The 13,388-nt window shown below is 52.2% G+C and overlaps 1 protein-coding gene across 2 annotated transcripts in view; it reads left to right on the top strand.

Moving 5' to 3' along the window:
* The window catches only part of LOC149333827 (toll-like receptor Tollo), an 87,353-nt gene extending 74,080 nt beyond the window's left edge, over positions 1 to 13,273 (top strand). The window contains exons 3-6 of one of the 2 annotated variants that reach the window (XM_089558803.1): positions 10,526 to 11,094; positions 11,262 to 11,400; positions 11,514 to 11,838; positions 12,642 to 13,273. In XM_089558803.1, the coding sequence (XP_089414929.1) occupies positions 10,526 to 11,094; positions 11,262 to 11,400; positions 11,514 to 11,838; positions 12,642 to 12,948 (1,340 nt within the window). In that variant the 3' untranslated portion in view covers positions 12,949 to 13,273. The remainder of the gene's footprint in view (positions 1 to 10,525; positions 11,095 to 11,261; positions 11,401 to 11,513; positions 11,839 to 12,641) is intronic. The other variant, XM_089558804.1, reaches the window with a different exon arrangement.
* The last annotated feature ends 115 nt before the right edge of the window (positions 13,274 to 13,388 follow it).

Below are 13,388 nucleotides of genomic sequence, written 5' to 3'. Positions count from 1 at the left end.
TCCAATTAACCTACTTGTGCCAGCCGCGGCCGCCCTACTATCGCAAAATTCTTAATCTGATCCACCCACTTAATTTTCTACCGCCCCGTGCTACGCTTGCCTTCTCTTGGAATCTAGTCCGTCACAAATGATCACAATCGGTTACCTTCCCTTCAAATTCCATACGCTGCCCAACCCCATTCATCTCGACTTCGACAATGGTGTCGTTAACCCGCCTTTCTTCTCTCACCCACTCTGCCCTCTTCCTCTCTCTTTATGTTACACCTATCATTTTCCTTTCCATAGCACGCCGCGTTGACCTTAAGATAAGCTGAACGCTTTTCGTTACCCTCCACGTTTCTGCCCCATAGGTGAGTGCCGGTAAGCCAAAGCTGTTGTATTCTGGAGGGATATTGTTAAACTGCCATTCATGATCTGAGAGAACCTGCCAAATGCGCTACACCCCATTCTTATTCTTCTAGTGTAGGGGTGCGTTTATTAGGCGTCCTCAAGAGACCGAACCGCTGTGCAGGGTCTGGCAGCGTAGACGGGCGTAGCCAGCACCAAGAGAGCGGGGGAACTTCGTCGCCGTCAGGCGCAGCGCAGTGTCGGCGCAGAACTTCGTCGTCGTCAGGCGCAGCGCAGTGTCGGCGCATGGCGGTAGCGGAACCTGTCACAGTTGGCACACTACAGTTTCCCCCGGGTGAAAAGGAGCCATCCTGGCGTCTTAAGGGGAAGGAAGAAGAGAGGGGTCGTAGTACGGCTTCAGTCGGTCGACGTGGACGGTTTCGCGGCCACGGCGACGCAAATCCGCAGCGGGTGCAACAGGCTCAACAATATAATTGACCGGAGATGTTTGCTTGAGAACCCGGTAGGGACCATGATATCGATGCAGCAGTTTCCGCGAAAGGCCGGGAGTTGTGGGAGGCACCCAGAGCCACACAAGGGAGTCGGCAGGGTAGGAGGTAGAGGCCGCGGAAGTGTCGCGGTCATGTTTTTGCTGCCACTGGGTCTGCGTGGTAAACGAGCGAGCAAGCTGGCGGCATTCTTCGGCGTACCTGGCAGCGTCGGACAGTGGCGTGGACTCGGAAATGTCGGGTCGGTAGCGAAGAAGAGTATTCATCGTGCAGGGGGGCTCGCGGCCGTACAGAAGAAAGAAGGGAGAGAATCCAGTGGTGGTTTGTGTCGCAGTGTTATATGCGTAGGTGACGAAGGGAAGAACTTGGTCCCAGTTGGAGTGGTTGGCGTCGACGTACATGGACAGCATGTCACTGAGGGTTCGGTTGAAACGCTCGGTCAGGCCGTTGGTCTGAGGGTGGTAAGACGAAGCGGTTCGATGGGTAATGCGGCATTCCGTGAGGAGGGCCTCAAGAGCGTCAGACAGGAATACGCGTCCACGGTCGCTGAGCAGTTCTTGAGGAGCACCATGGCGAAGAATCAGGTTCTTTAGAAGAAAGGAAGCCACGTCGCGGGCGGAGGCAGATGGTAATGGAGACGTTTCAGCATAACGTGTGAGATGATCCACGGTCACGATAATCCAGCGGTGACCAGCGGGAGTGGGAGGGAGGGGGCCGTAGAGGTCTATGCCAACGCGGTCAAACGGGCGGGCAGGGCAGGGTAACGGCTGCAGTGGAGCAGGCGAGGTGTGAGGCGGACATTTACGCCGTTGACAGGATGGGCAAGATCGCACAAAGTGGCGAACAAAGCGGTACATGCCACGCCAGTAGAATCGAAGACGCAGACGCGTGTAGGTTTTCAACACGCCGCCGTGGGCACACTGTGGGTCCGCATGAAAAGCGGCGCAAATGTCGGTGCGTAGATGGCGGGGGATCACTAGGAGCCATTTGCGTCCGTCGAACAGGTAATTGCGACGGTAGAGGAGACCGTCCCGAATAGAAAAGTGACGGGCTTGACGTAAGAGAGAACGAGACGAATTATCAGTCGAAGGACTCGAAAGGAAGTTAATAAGAGTGGCGATCCAAGGGTCTTTCTGCTGCTCGGTTGACATGTCGGCAGTGGCAAGCGAGGACAAGTCGTAAGCAGACACAGGAGCAGGCGATGAAGCACTAGGTAGCGGCGAGCGGGAAAGAGCGTCCGCGTCATTATGCTTGAGGCCGGAGCGGTAAATGACATGAATGTCATACTCCTGCAATCGCAGAGCCCAGCGAGCTAGGCGGCCTGACGGGTCTTTGAGAGAGGCCAGCCAGCACAGGGCATGGTGGTCGGTTACTATACAGAACGGGCGACCGTAGACATAGGGACGAAATTTTCCAATGGCCCAAATGATGGCCAAACATTCTCGTTCGGTAACAGAATAGTTGGCCTCCGCTTTGCTCAAGGTCCGACTGGCGTAGGCGACCACATATTCACGGAAGCCAGGTTTGCGTTGGGTGAGAACGGCACCCAGTCCGCTGGCGTCAGTGTGGATCTCAGTAGGCGCAGTCGGGTCAAAGTGGCGCAGGATAGGAGGCGAAACCAAAAGGCGGCGCAAGGTGTCGAAGGCGTCATCGCAAGCAGGCGTCCAAGCGGAGAGGTTGGAGCTGCCTGCGAGTAGCTGGGTCACGCTGCCGGATGGCGCCAGAACAAATGACGGTGGTTGAACTGGCCGCCGGTGTTGGGGCAGTCTCATTTGGCATGGTTGACACAAGCGGCAGCGTACGGCTCCGGAGTTCCAGGTTGGTTGGGGACGAACCCAGCACCTGCACCAATTGTAGGGGTGCGTTTATTAGGCGTCCTCAAGAGACCGAACCGCTGTGCAGGGTCTGGCAGCGTAGACGGCGTAGCCAGCACCAAGAGAGCGGGGGAACTTCGTCGTCGTCAGGCGCAGCGCAGTGTCGGCGCATAACTTCGTCGTCGTCAGGCGCAGCGCAGTGTCGGCGCATGGCGGTAGCGGAACCTGTCACAGTTGGCACACTACACTAGATATATCCTTCTCGTGATCCGGATCAGCGGTCACTACCTGCCCTAAGTAGATATATTCCTTCAGTAAACGAATTGTAAACTGTAAACTTTCGAGGCAGCAGAATAATAAAGTCTAGAATAAGCTTGAAATTGAAAGTCCGTTGATGAATCAGGAGCACAAAAAATCATGTAGAAACCTGTTAAATAAAAGAAATATGCAACTTTTTTTTTCCAAATACATGTTACATTAGCCTCCCTCACAAAGCCCTGGCAGCCTTGTCGGTTCCCGGCAGGTGAGAGAATACCAGAAGCAATGTAGCACTTACAAGAACACGAATACAAGTATAAAATCAAATCGAACACAATTTCAGCAGTGACTCAAATTTGAGTCCGCTTTAACTCCCTCCCAGGTAATGCTAGGGGTCATATTATGATTAATTTTGCGTAATATATATGCTGATAGCGTACAACGTTACAGCGTTTTCTCCACATCGACTCGATACTCACAGCAACAAAAAATTTGAGACCGTGCCCGAAAACTCGTATTCCGCCCTGTCCGAGCGGCACAATCATAACATAACCAAAACCAAAGATAACTTTATTAGCCGTAGGAGGTACGGTAACTAAGAAGGCTGCTGGGAATGTCTGCGGCGGACCAAAACATTGCTCAACGAAACGTCCGAAAACTAACCGAAGACAGGTCCCGTAAACTAGAAAAACTAATTATGCAATTATTGTACACGACAGGAGTGAGCAATGTAATAAGTGCAGGCAGCATTCTAGGCAATATAATGCGATAATAAAAGTTGAAGAAATTTTTTTCAGCCACCTCTGCGTAGCGCTCCTCATAAATGGTGCTGTTAGTGACGTTCTGTCTCTCTTTCCGTGTTTTCTTTTTCCGCGAGAGGCACAATAAATTATTTATTTTGTGCATGGGCCTCAACTTAATTCGCATGAAAAAATCCCAAGGAACTGTCACGAATTCATAGAAATGTCTTTTATTGCCATAGCTTCTGTCCCAGCAGCACTAATGTCGCTTCATCGCATCCCCTCTCTTAGTTGCGCTCCTCGCGAAGGTTTGTCTCCGCACGAAATTGGCTCGGAAGCTTCTCTACCATTAAAAAGGCACTGAGAGCAGTGGTAGCATTCATCACAAGCATGGGTGATCTTGAGCGCTTAGAAAACGACATACCTATTCCCTTGTAATCCCTGTCTCAAAGTGTACTGAAATAATTCATAATACAACCATATACCTGCTTGACTGCGCTGAGACAGCAAATTAACCGAATGGTTTCTGGAAAGAGATTTGCAAAAAAAAAACAATTTTAATGAGATTCTTGATAATTTCGCAGAATAAAACTGATCCAAATAATAAGGGAGTTGGAAATTGTTTTTCAGGATTTTATCGAACCTAAGAAACAGTAGTGCATGAAATTAGTTCTCGCACTGAGAGAATGCAGCCTTGTGGACGCAATGCATTCCTCGCCATTTCACTAATAAATTGACATCAATTAAAATAGGTCCCTAGTCACTGCAGTAAGCGTCAATTATGTCACCGACAAACGGGTGAAGAAATAGCCCAGGTTCTAATTAGACGAGGTGGGCGTGCCAGCTAGCAGGCAGCTCGAGCGAGGAAGAAGACGATCTTCGATCACCTCGAATGCCCAAGGCTTGGCAAGTCCCTGCTTAAACAGTTCGGCCGCGGTACGGCGCCACTGATTGGTCGGACGGTGGCATTGCCCCCTCTCTGAAGGGTACCGACTCGGTGCCGCAGCAATGAGCAGCACGAAGAGAAGGGACGCTGCATGGGTCCGGCGGCAGGTGTAGACATGCCTGAAACGCTAGCGGGCGTGGTATGGCTTCATCCGGGCGACATGAACAACTTCGTAGGTCGGCCGTCTGGAGGAGCGAACTGTTCTTTGGGGAAGGACCTCATAGTTCACCTCACTTACATGGCGGAGTACTTCGTAGGGGCCGAAATATCGGCGCAGAAGCTTTTCGGAGCGTCCACGCATGCGGATTGGGCTCCAAACCCAGACTTGTTCGCCGGGCTGGTAACTAACAGCTCTGTGGCGGAGGTTATAGCGGCGAGCGTCGTGGGTTTGCTGGTGCCGGATGCGCTGTCGGGCGAGGTGGCGGGCGGCCTCGGCGTGACGAACGAAGTGGTCAGCACCCACAACAGTTGAGGTAGTACTAGTTGGAAGCAACATTGCGTCCCGCATGGTGGTGGCGTCGCGACCATGCACTAAACGAAACGGAGTGAAACGCGTCGTTTCCTGTAGTGCAGTGTTATAGGCGAAAGTGACGTAAGGTAGTATGGCATCCCAGTTCCGGTGGTCTGCGTCAACATACATGGAGATCATGTCGGCGATCGTCTTGTTGAGCCGTTCGGTGAGTCTGTTCGTTTGAGGGTGGTAAGCGGTTGTTTTGCGGTGACTCGTGCCGCTAAGGCGCATAACCTCCTGTGTGAGGGCCGAGGTGAACGCCGTTCCCCTGTCAGTTATAACGACGAAGGGGGCACCATGACGAAGCACAATGTTTTGAACGAAAAAGTTCGCAATTTCGTCAGCGGTACCACGGGGAAGAGCTTTAGTTTCACAGTACCGGCTGTGGTAGTCGGTGGCCACCACAATGTAGCGGTTACCCAGCGAGGACTGCGGAAAGGGGCCGAGTAAGTCCATGCCGACTTGGTGGAAGGGGACTTGTGGCGGATCAATGGGCTGTAGTAGTCCGGCTGGCTTAGTCGGTGGCGTCTTGCGACGTTGGCACTCGCGGCAAGTTCGGACGTAACGCTGTACAACTGCCGCAACCCTGGGCCAGTAGTACTTTTGGCGTATCCGCGCCAAAGTGCGAGAAAAACCCAGGCGACCAGAAGATGGGTCATCATGGCACGCCTGCAGGACTTCTTCGCGCAAAGCCGCAGGTACGACGAGCAGACAGACAGCTTCCGTCGGGCGGTAGTTTTTCTTATACAGAACGCCATTGCGCAAACAGAATGACGACAGACCACGTGAGAAGAGTCGCGGGGGCGACTCTGCGCTTCCTTCAAGATACTCAATGAGAGGCCGGAGTTCACTGTCGTCTCTTTGGTGTTGAGTGAGGACGGATGTGGAGATGGCGCCGAGAAACACAGAATCGTCGTCGGGATAAGCTCGGTTGTCCTCGACAGGGGCACGAGACAGACAGTCGGCATCACTGTGCTTCCTACCGGACGTATAAACGATGGTGACATCGAACTCTTGAGGACGAAGGCTCCAGCGTGCAAGCCGCCCCGAGGGATCTTTCAGGTTTGCTAGCCAACACAGCGAATGGTGATCACTGACAACTCGAAACGAGCGGCCGTATAAATATGGACGAAATTTGGTCACTGCCCCCACAATTGCCAGGCATTCTTTTTCAGTAGTGGAATAGTTCGCCTCCGAGCGTGACAAGGTGCGGCTTGCGTATGCGATTACGCGTTCGAGACCATCCTGCCACTGCACAAGGACCGCACCGAGGCCGATGTTGCTGGCGTCTGTGTGCAGTTCAGTGTCGGCTGACTTGTCGAAGTGGCCAAGGATGGGCGTACTTTGCAGACGACTGCGGAGGTCTTCGAAGGCCTGTTGTTGCTCCTGGCCCCAGAAGAACGGTTCGGCATCTTTGGTGAGGCGGATGAGGGGCTCAGCAATCTGGGAGAAGTTCCGCACAAAACGCCGATAATAGGCGCAGAGGCCCAGAAAGCGGCGCACACTTCGCTTATCGGTTGGCATGGGAAAAGCAGCGACGGCGGCTGTCTTATCGGGATCAGGGCTTACTCCCTTAGCGCTCACGATGTGTCCCAGAAACTTCAACTCCTGGAAAGCGAAGTGACACTTTTAGGGCTTAAGGGAAAGACCGGCCGAACGAATTGCGGCGAACACGGCGCGCAGGCGCCTCAGGTGCTCTTCGAACGTAGCGGAGAAGATGACAACGCCATTCAGGTAGACGAGGCAGGACTGCCATTTTAGGTCGGCAAGCACGGTGTCCATCATTCTCTGGAAGGTGGCAGGAGCCGAGCGCAGTCCGAAAGGGAGCACCCGGAATTCGTACAGACCATCCAGTGTAATAAAGGCGGTCTTTTCCCGGTCGCGCTCGTCCACCTCGATCTGCCAATAGCCACTACGTAAATCTAGTGACGAGAAATACGTGGCGTGGCGTAGCCTGTCCAGGGAGTCATCAATCCGCGGCAGAGGATAAACGTCCTTTTTGGTGACTTTGTTGAGACGCCTGTAATCAACACAGAACCGTAGGGTGCCATCCTTTTTCGCCACAAGAACAACAGGCGATGCCCACAGGCTCGTCGACGGCTGTATCACGTCGTCCTGGAGCATTTCTTGAACTTGTCGGCGAATAGCGTCACGTTCCTTCGAAGAGACCCGATAAGGCGGCTGGTATAACGGTCGCTGGTTTGCGTCAACAATAATGCGATGCTTTGTTAGCGGAGTCTGCCTAACTTTAGAGGTCGAGGCAAAACAGTCGCGGAAAGAGTCGATAATGCTCTCCAGGCAGCGTTTCTGATGAGACGGGAGGTTCGGGTTGACGTCGGTCTTTATGGGAGTGGTCGGTGCCTCCACTGATGCCGGGATTTCGGACAACGCGTGCTGTCCCGCGAAGTCACAAAGTTCTTCGAAATACGCAATAGCTGTTTTGCCAGGCAAACACTGAGGTTCAAAACCAAAATTGGTCACCAGAAGTTCGGTTCGCCCACTGTTCAATTCAATAATTCCGCGAGCAACACAGACTTGCCGACCAAGGAGCAGCGAGATGTTGGTTTCAGCGATGCCACGAGTGCTGGGGCTGTTATCGCACTCTACGGTAACAAACATGCTGGCTCTTGACGGGATTACTACCTGGTCGGCACAGACGCATAGCTTAGCCCTGTGTGGCTCGGTATCGTCGTCGACAGGGCCTTGGGTGGAAAACGACACGATGAGCTCCTGTAGATTGATAACGGCACCGTACTCTTGAAGAAAATCCAAACCGAGTATGAGGTCCTTGGAGCACTCGGGTAACACAGCAAAGCAACCAGGGAAAGTAACTCCGCGGATCTGGATTCGCGAAGTGCAGACACCGATCGGAGTTACGACGTGGCCACCAGCTGTCCGGATCTGCGACCCAGACCAAGGGGTCAGTACCGTCCTCAGGGCCGTGGCTAACCGACTGCTCATTACAGAAAAATCGGCGCCGGTATCCACCAGTGCAGTAACGTCGTGGTTGTCAGCGGATACCGGAATTTCGGCAGAAACCAGTCGGTCGCAGCGCGTCGTTGAGGTCGTCGGGTCAGGTCGTCGTCGGTCGGAGCGTCGCGGCGAATCTTCGAATGGAGGCTCTTGACACGGTCCAGTAGCGGCGGCCCTACCCCCGGAGGACGCCGTCTTCAGTTTTCCCGACGAGGGGACGCACCTCTGAACTGGCCAGAGGTTGATGGGCGGCCGGGCGAAGAGAACCGCCTTGGGGATGGCGATCTGGACTGGCGCCGCTGCGGAGTCGAGGACTGCACGTTATCAGCCAGGTACAGCTCGATATCCCGTGGTCTTTCACCGTAGCGCGGTCGAGGTGCGTCAGGTGAAAACCCTCTTAGACCCATTCTGCGGTAGGGTCAGTGGCGGAGGATGTGGCCGGGCTCCCCGCAGTGGTAACAGAGCGGCCAATTGTTTGGCGTACGCCACACGTGCGCTTTGCTCATGCGGGGCCTGTACTCCTGCGGCACAGATGGTACTGCTACGCTCGGGTACTGCAGTGATGGCACTGGCATGGGAACGACGGGGGAAAAGGCTTGCATCGCTGGCCCAGGACTTCGTAGTGCCTCGCTGTACGTCATAACAGAGGGCGTCGGGTGTGGAGCTGGGGGTGGCTGCACAGCTCGTCAGATTTCGTCACGGACTACGTCCGTTACGGCAGCGACACTGGCCTGTGGAGCTTCCAAGCGAAATTTCGCCAATTCCTCGCGCACAACGCTTCTTACAAGCTCCCGAAGCTCCTCGGCGGGCAACGACGTAGGCGTGTGCTGGGAAGTGGCTGCTACAGTAGCCTCACGTCCGTAGTGTGCGCCCCGTTCCTGCAGAGAGCGCTCGATACTCGTTGCCTCCCTTGTGAAGTCGGCCACTGTTCTTGGTGGGTCACGGACAAGTCCGGCAAATAGCTGTTCTTTTACGCCGCGCATTAAGTGGCGCACCTTCTTCGCCTCTGGTATAGCAGGGTCGGCCCGATTGAACAGTCGCGTCATGTCCTCGACGAACATCGCGACGCTCTCGTTGGACTGCTGGGACCTCGAGTGCAGAGCGATTTCAGCCTTTTCTTTTCTTTCGTTGGTGGTAAACGTTGCTAATTGTTCTCGATGAAACACTTCCCAGGTGGTAAAGGAGGCTTCGTGATTTTCAAACCATGTTTTGGCTGAGTCCTGCAGCGCAAAGTAGACATTGCGCAATTTGCGCTAGCCGTCCCATTCGTTGAAGCCCGCCACTCGGTCAAAGCTGGCCAACCAGTCTTCTACGTCCTCGAACCTGTCCCCGTGGAACGGCGGCGGCGACCGAGGTGCGTGAAGGACGAATGGCGGGGCATTCCCGGAATGCTGAGTCGTCTGGCTAGCCATGGTTGAGGTCATTGCTCTTACCGCCCTTACCGGCGCTGTCAGTTGGCTGAACTCCGGTTGTAGGCCTCGCAGACGGCGGCTCGCTTTGTGGACGGGTAATGTGTCTACGCGTGGAGAACAGGTGTCGAGAGTGTCCTCGTAATCCGAGTACATGGGACGTTTCCCAGCACCTCCACCAAATATGTCACCGACAAACGGGTGAAGAAATAGCCCAGGTTCTAATTAGACGAGATGGGCGTGCCAGCCAGCAGGCAGCTCGAGCGAGGAAGAAGACGATCTTCGATCACCTCGAATGCCCAAGGCTTGGCAAGTCCCTGCTTAAACAGTTCGGCCGCGGTACGGCGCCACTGATTGGTCGGACGATGGCAATATTTATACAGGAAGCTTAAAGATAAATCTATTCGTAGAGTCTTCGTAGCGTGACATTCTACGTGTATATCTGCCTCCAAAATTGCAAACTAGTCTTTCAAGCAACACATGCAACACGGTGCCTCAAGACGTGAAATCCCTTTCTAGTATCAAAGTGTCATTTCGTAATACGCTAATTTTATTTCGCGAAAGTGAAATGGGCAGAGTGACAAACTTCACTTGCTTCTCTCGTTCGATGGCCAATGAGCGTGACACGCAGCAGCTGACAAGCACACTGGAGAAGTTCGAGGAAATATTGACTGCATCTAGTGCGTTATATGGCCGCTTTTAGAAACACTCTCATCGCTTAGCATCGGTTGGTTTGGTTTATGGGGTTTACCGTCCCAAAGCGACTAAGGCTATGAGAGACGCCGTAGTGGAGGGCTCCGGAAATTTCGACCACCTGGGGTCGAATATTTTCTTCATGATCATGTGAGACTATAGAACCATGGAACAGGGGCATGCGTAGTGACCGAGAATCCCTCTTTTGTACCTGAAAAAGTATTATGATTTCCATTTATATGACTAAATGACTATATTTATAGCATCTATAAAATAACTTTATCAGTGTCTTTTGTCCACAGCAACCTGCTTACAGTGTTGTCTTTAATTTGTTTCCGGTTCCAGACAACCCTTTGCTATGTGACTGCAGATTGGCCTGGCTTGTACGGCACGACAGTGAAGTGCGCTTAACGCGGAAACCGATGTGTGAGAGCCCACCCTGGATGAAAGGAAACTCGCTTCACGACTTGACAGAGGAGAACTTGACCAAGTGGCAGGATGACTGTGAAGCGGGCTGCAGCTGCACCTGCCGTGATGACGGATTCGGAAACCGAGGCATCATCGTGAACTGCTCGTCGGCAGAAATGAACCGGTTACCCATAACCTTTCCTGAAAACGCGACTGATTTGGATCTGCGTGACAACCGCCTCGAAGAGATCGATGCCTCTTTCAAACACGCCGCTCCTCATGTGGAAGCGCTTTTTTTACAAAATAATCTCATTTCAAGACTCAGTGCGAATGCCCTTCCCAGCAAAGTGCACTCCCTCGATCTTAGGGGCAACAACCTGATGCAATTTCCACACGCCCTGGTGATGGAACGCAACCTTACTTCGCTCTGGCTGTCCGGCAACCCTTTCCAATGCGGATGTGATGATTATTCATTTCGGCAGTGGCTGGAAGCTCACAAGAATGTGGTAAGCGTAACCAGTGACAACCAGAGTAATCTGGGAAAGAGGGTTCTTCAAAATACCATATTTTACCATACGAAATGAGGTTTATTTTTGCAGTTTCGCGGTCTCTTCTTTCTTCCTACACTTTTTTACCCCATGTGGTTGGCCTATTTTGCCTGCCGCTCTTACAGATTCCAGATGCCAGACACATCACATGCGCTGAAAGTTTGAATCAACTTGTGTCAGAGAGGAAATTTATCACCTTAGGGGAAAGCCAACTATGTCCTCTGTCCTCTCCAGCATACACGACATATCTCCTGTACGCCTTCGGTGCGTGTCGAGACGCAAGCTATTTGCACTTTTCGATCATTACTGTCTTGTGTAAATAGTTCTTGCGCCAACACTGAGCATCTCCGATTCTCCACCTTTGTATACGCACGCAGTGATGCTGGCCGTGATGCTAACGCTCTCAGCGGCGTACTTTTACGGCGAACGGCACCTGAAGGACTGGATGACCATGCGAGGTGTCTGCAGCTGGGTGCACTGCATCAGGGAGGTGGACTTGGATGCAGAGAAGGTGTTCGACGTGTTCCTATCATACAGCAGCAAAGATGCAGGCTGGGTACATGAAGAGCTGATACCGGGACTAGAGGCTGTCGGCTTATCCTACTGCACCTATGAGCGGAACTTCAAAGGCGGTTTCCTGCTGCAGGACATCATCCGTGACGCGGTCGCCTGCTCCAGAAGGACGGTGCTCCTCCTCACCGGGTAAACATGTTCCCTTTCATGCGCATAAACGGATGCGCAGCTCTTACTCAATCCTAACGACTTCTCGGTCCTTTGTATGTCTGAAAGCAACGAGCGCTGCATAACTTGGTTGCTGACGAGTACTGTGCGATCGTCTACCTCGGCTCTACGCTAGAACTATGCCCGATCAGTCAGGCCAAACACTTCCGGCCACTTTTGATTTCTTTAGGACTTTGGACTTCGGCGCTCCTAGAAAGCCAACATAAGTGATCCATGGAAATTTGAGCCTGTTATACTATTCAAAAAGTTTTTCATGGCTGCCCCTCCAATAAGCAAAATTGTTCTGACCTCTGCATACGCGTAGGCATGTCTGGGTTTCAGGCACTTCTCCGCTTCCCTAGCGGGTAGCCATGCATAGCTGAAAATATCACCCTAGCGTAGGACGTGTTTTTCAGCTTCAAAGCTGCGTTCATATTGATTGGCCCATGTGATTGATGTAAAAAAAACTTAGGTAAGTAAAGGTCGCAGATACCCTTCAAATTTACGGACAACATGAACTCTGAAATGTACCCCGCATGCTAGGAATCATTGCTCTTGGACCATTTCTACGATTGTTTCATAATACAAGGTGAAGTGTACGCAATAATTGTGGGAATGTTGTGATATTGTTTTTCATCCCCCGAGTTAGTCGTTTAAGTATAACTTATGGAACGTTTTGACCCTCATTTTGCACTTCACAGATTTTATGATGAGTTAAAAGGTGGACTTTTTTGAGAAATACTCTTTTCAAGGCAAATGCTGATGATGCGTTCTCACTCCTGCAGGAACTTCGTAGCAAGCGAGTGGTGCCGCTGGGAGTTCCGGTTGGCGCATCAGAAAGCCCTGGAGGACAACGTCAACAGATTGATCATTGTGCTTGTCGACGAGGTTGCCCCTGGTTCTCTAGACGAAGACCTGCGCCTCTACATGCGGGCGGCGAATTACCTCCGCTGGGGAGAAGCGAACTTTTGGGACAGGTTCTACTGCTCGATGCCAAAGATGGATGCAAAAAAGAAGCTCATTAAGCACAAACCACTGCAGCCAGCTATTGCCGAAATCGGCTCTATTGAAATAAAACAGGCTGCAGCTTAGAAAGTTGAATTCCACTGCATTTGTGATATGAGTATGATAGCAACAATCGTAAGCATCTGTGCCTCGTCTAGCTGTGTACAAAGGTTTGTACTCTGGTCCCTGGACTCTGGTCCCTTCCTACGCCTGTGAGAACATTTGCTTGAGACTATAAAAGTTACCGACTACTGTATCGATATAGTTTTACACTATGCATCTTTTCAATTGAACTCAGCCAATTTTTATCTTCCGCGTTTTTTACCAGTCGTTTAATGCTCTTTCTTTCTCCATCCTCGTGTGCGGCATAATTACTGGTGAGTTTCCCAATTCCTTTCCGCCATTGTGAGTGAACGCTCTTTCTATATAAGTATGTAAATACCTTAGCTGCCGTCTTGCTCTCGTCCAGTTTCCCCGGGCGTTGTTTATATAGTATTTTATTCTGAGCTTCCCGTGCTTCGAAGGAT

The sequence above is a fragment of the Amblyomma mixtum genome, chromosome 8 (genome assembly GCF_055824585.1).
Source record: "Amblyomma mixtum isolate Tamu chromosome 8, ASM5582458v1, whole genome shotgun sequence".
Taxonomy (NCBI): domain Eukaryota; kingdom Metazoa; phylum Arthropoda; class Arachnida; order Ixodida; family Ixodidae; genus Amblyomma; species Amblyomma mixtum.
This window is presented reverse-complemented; position numbering and strand designations above follow the sequence as displayed.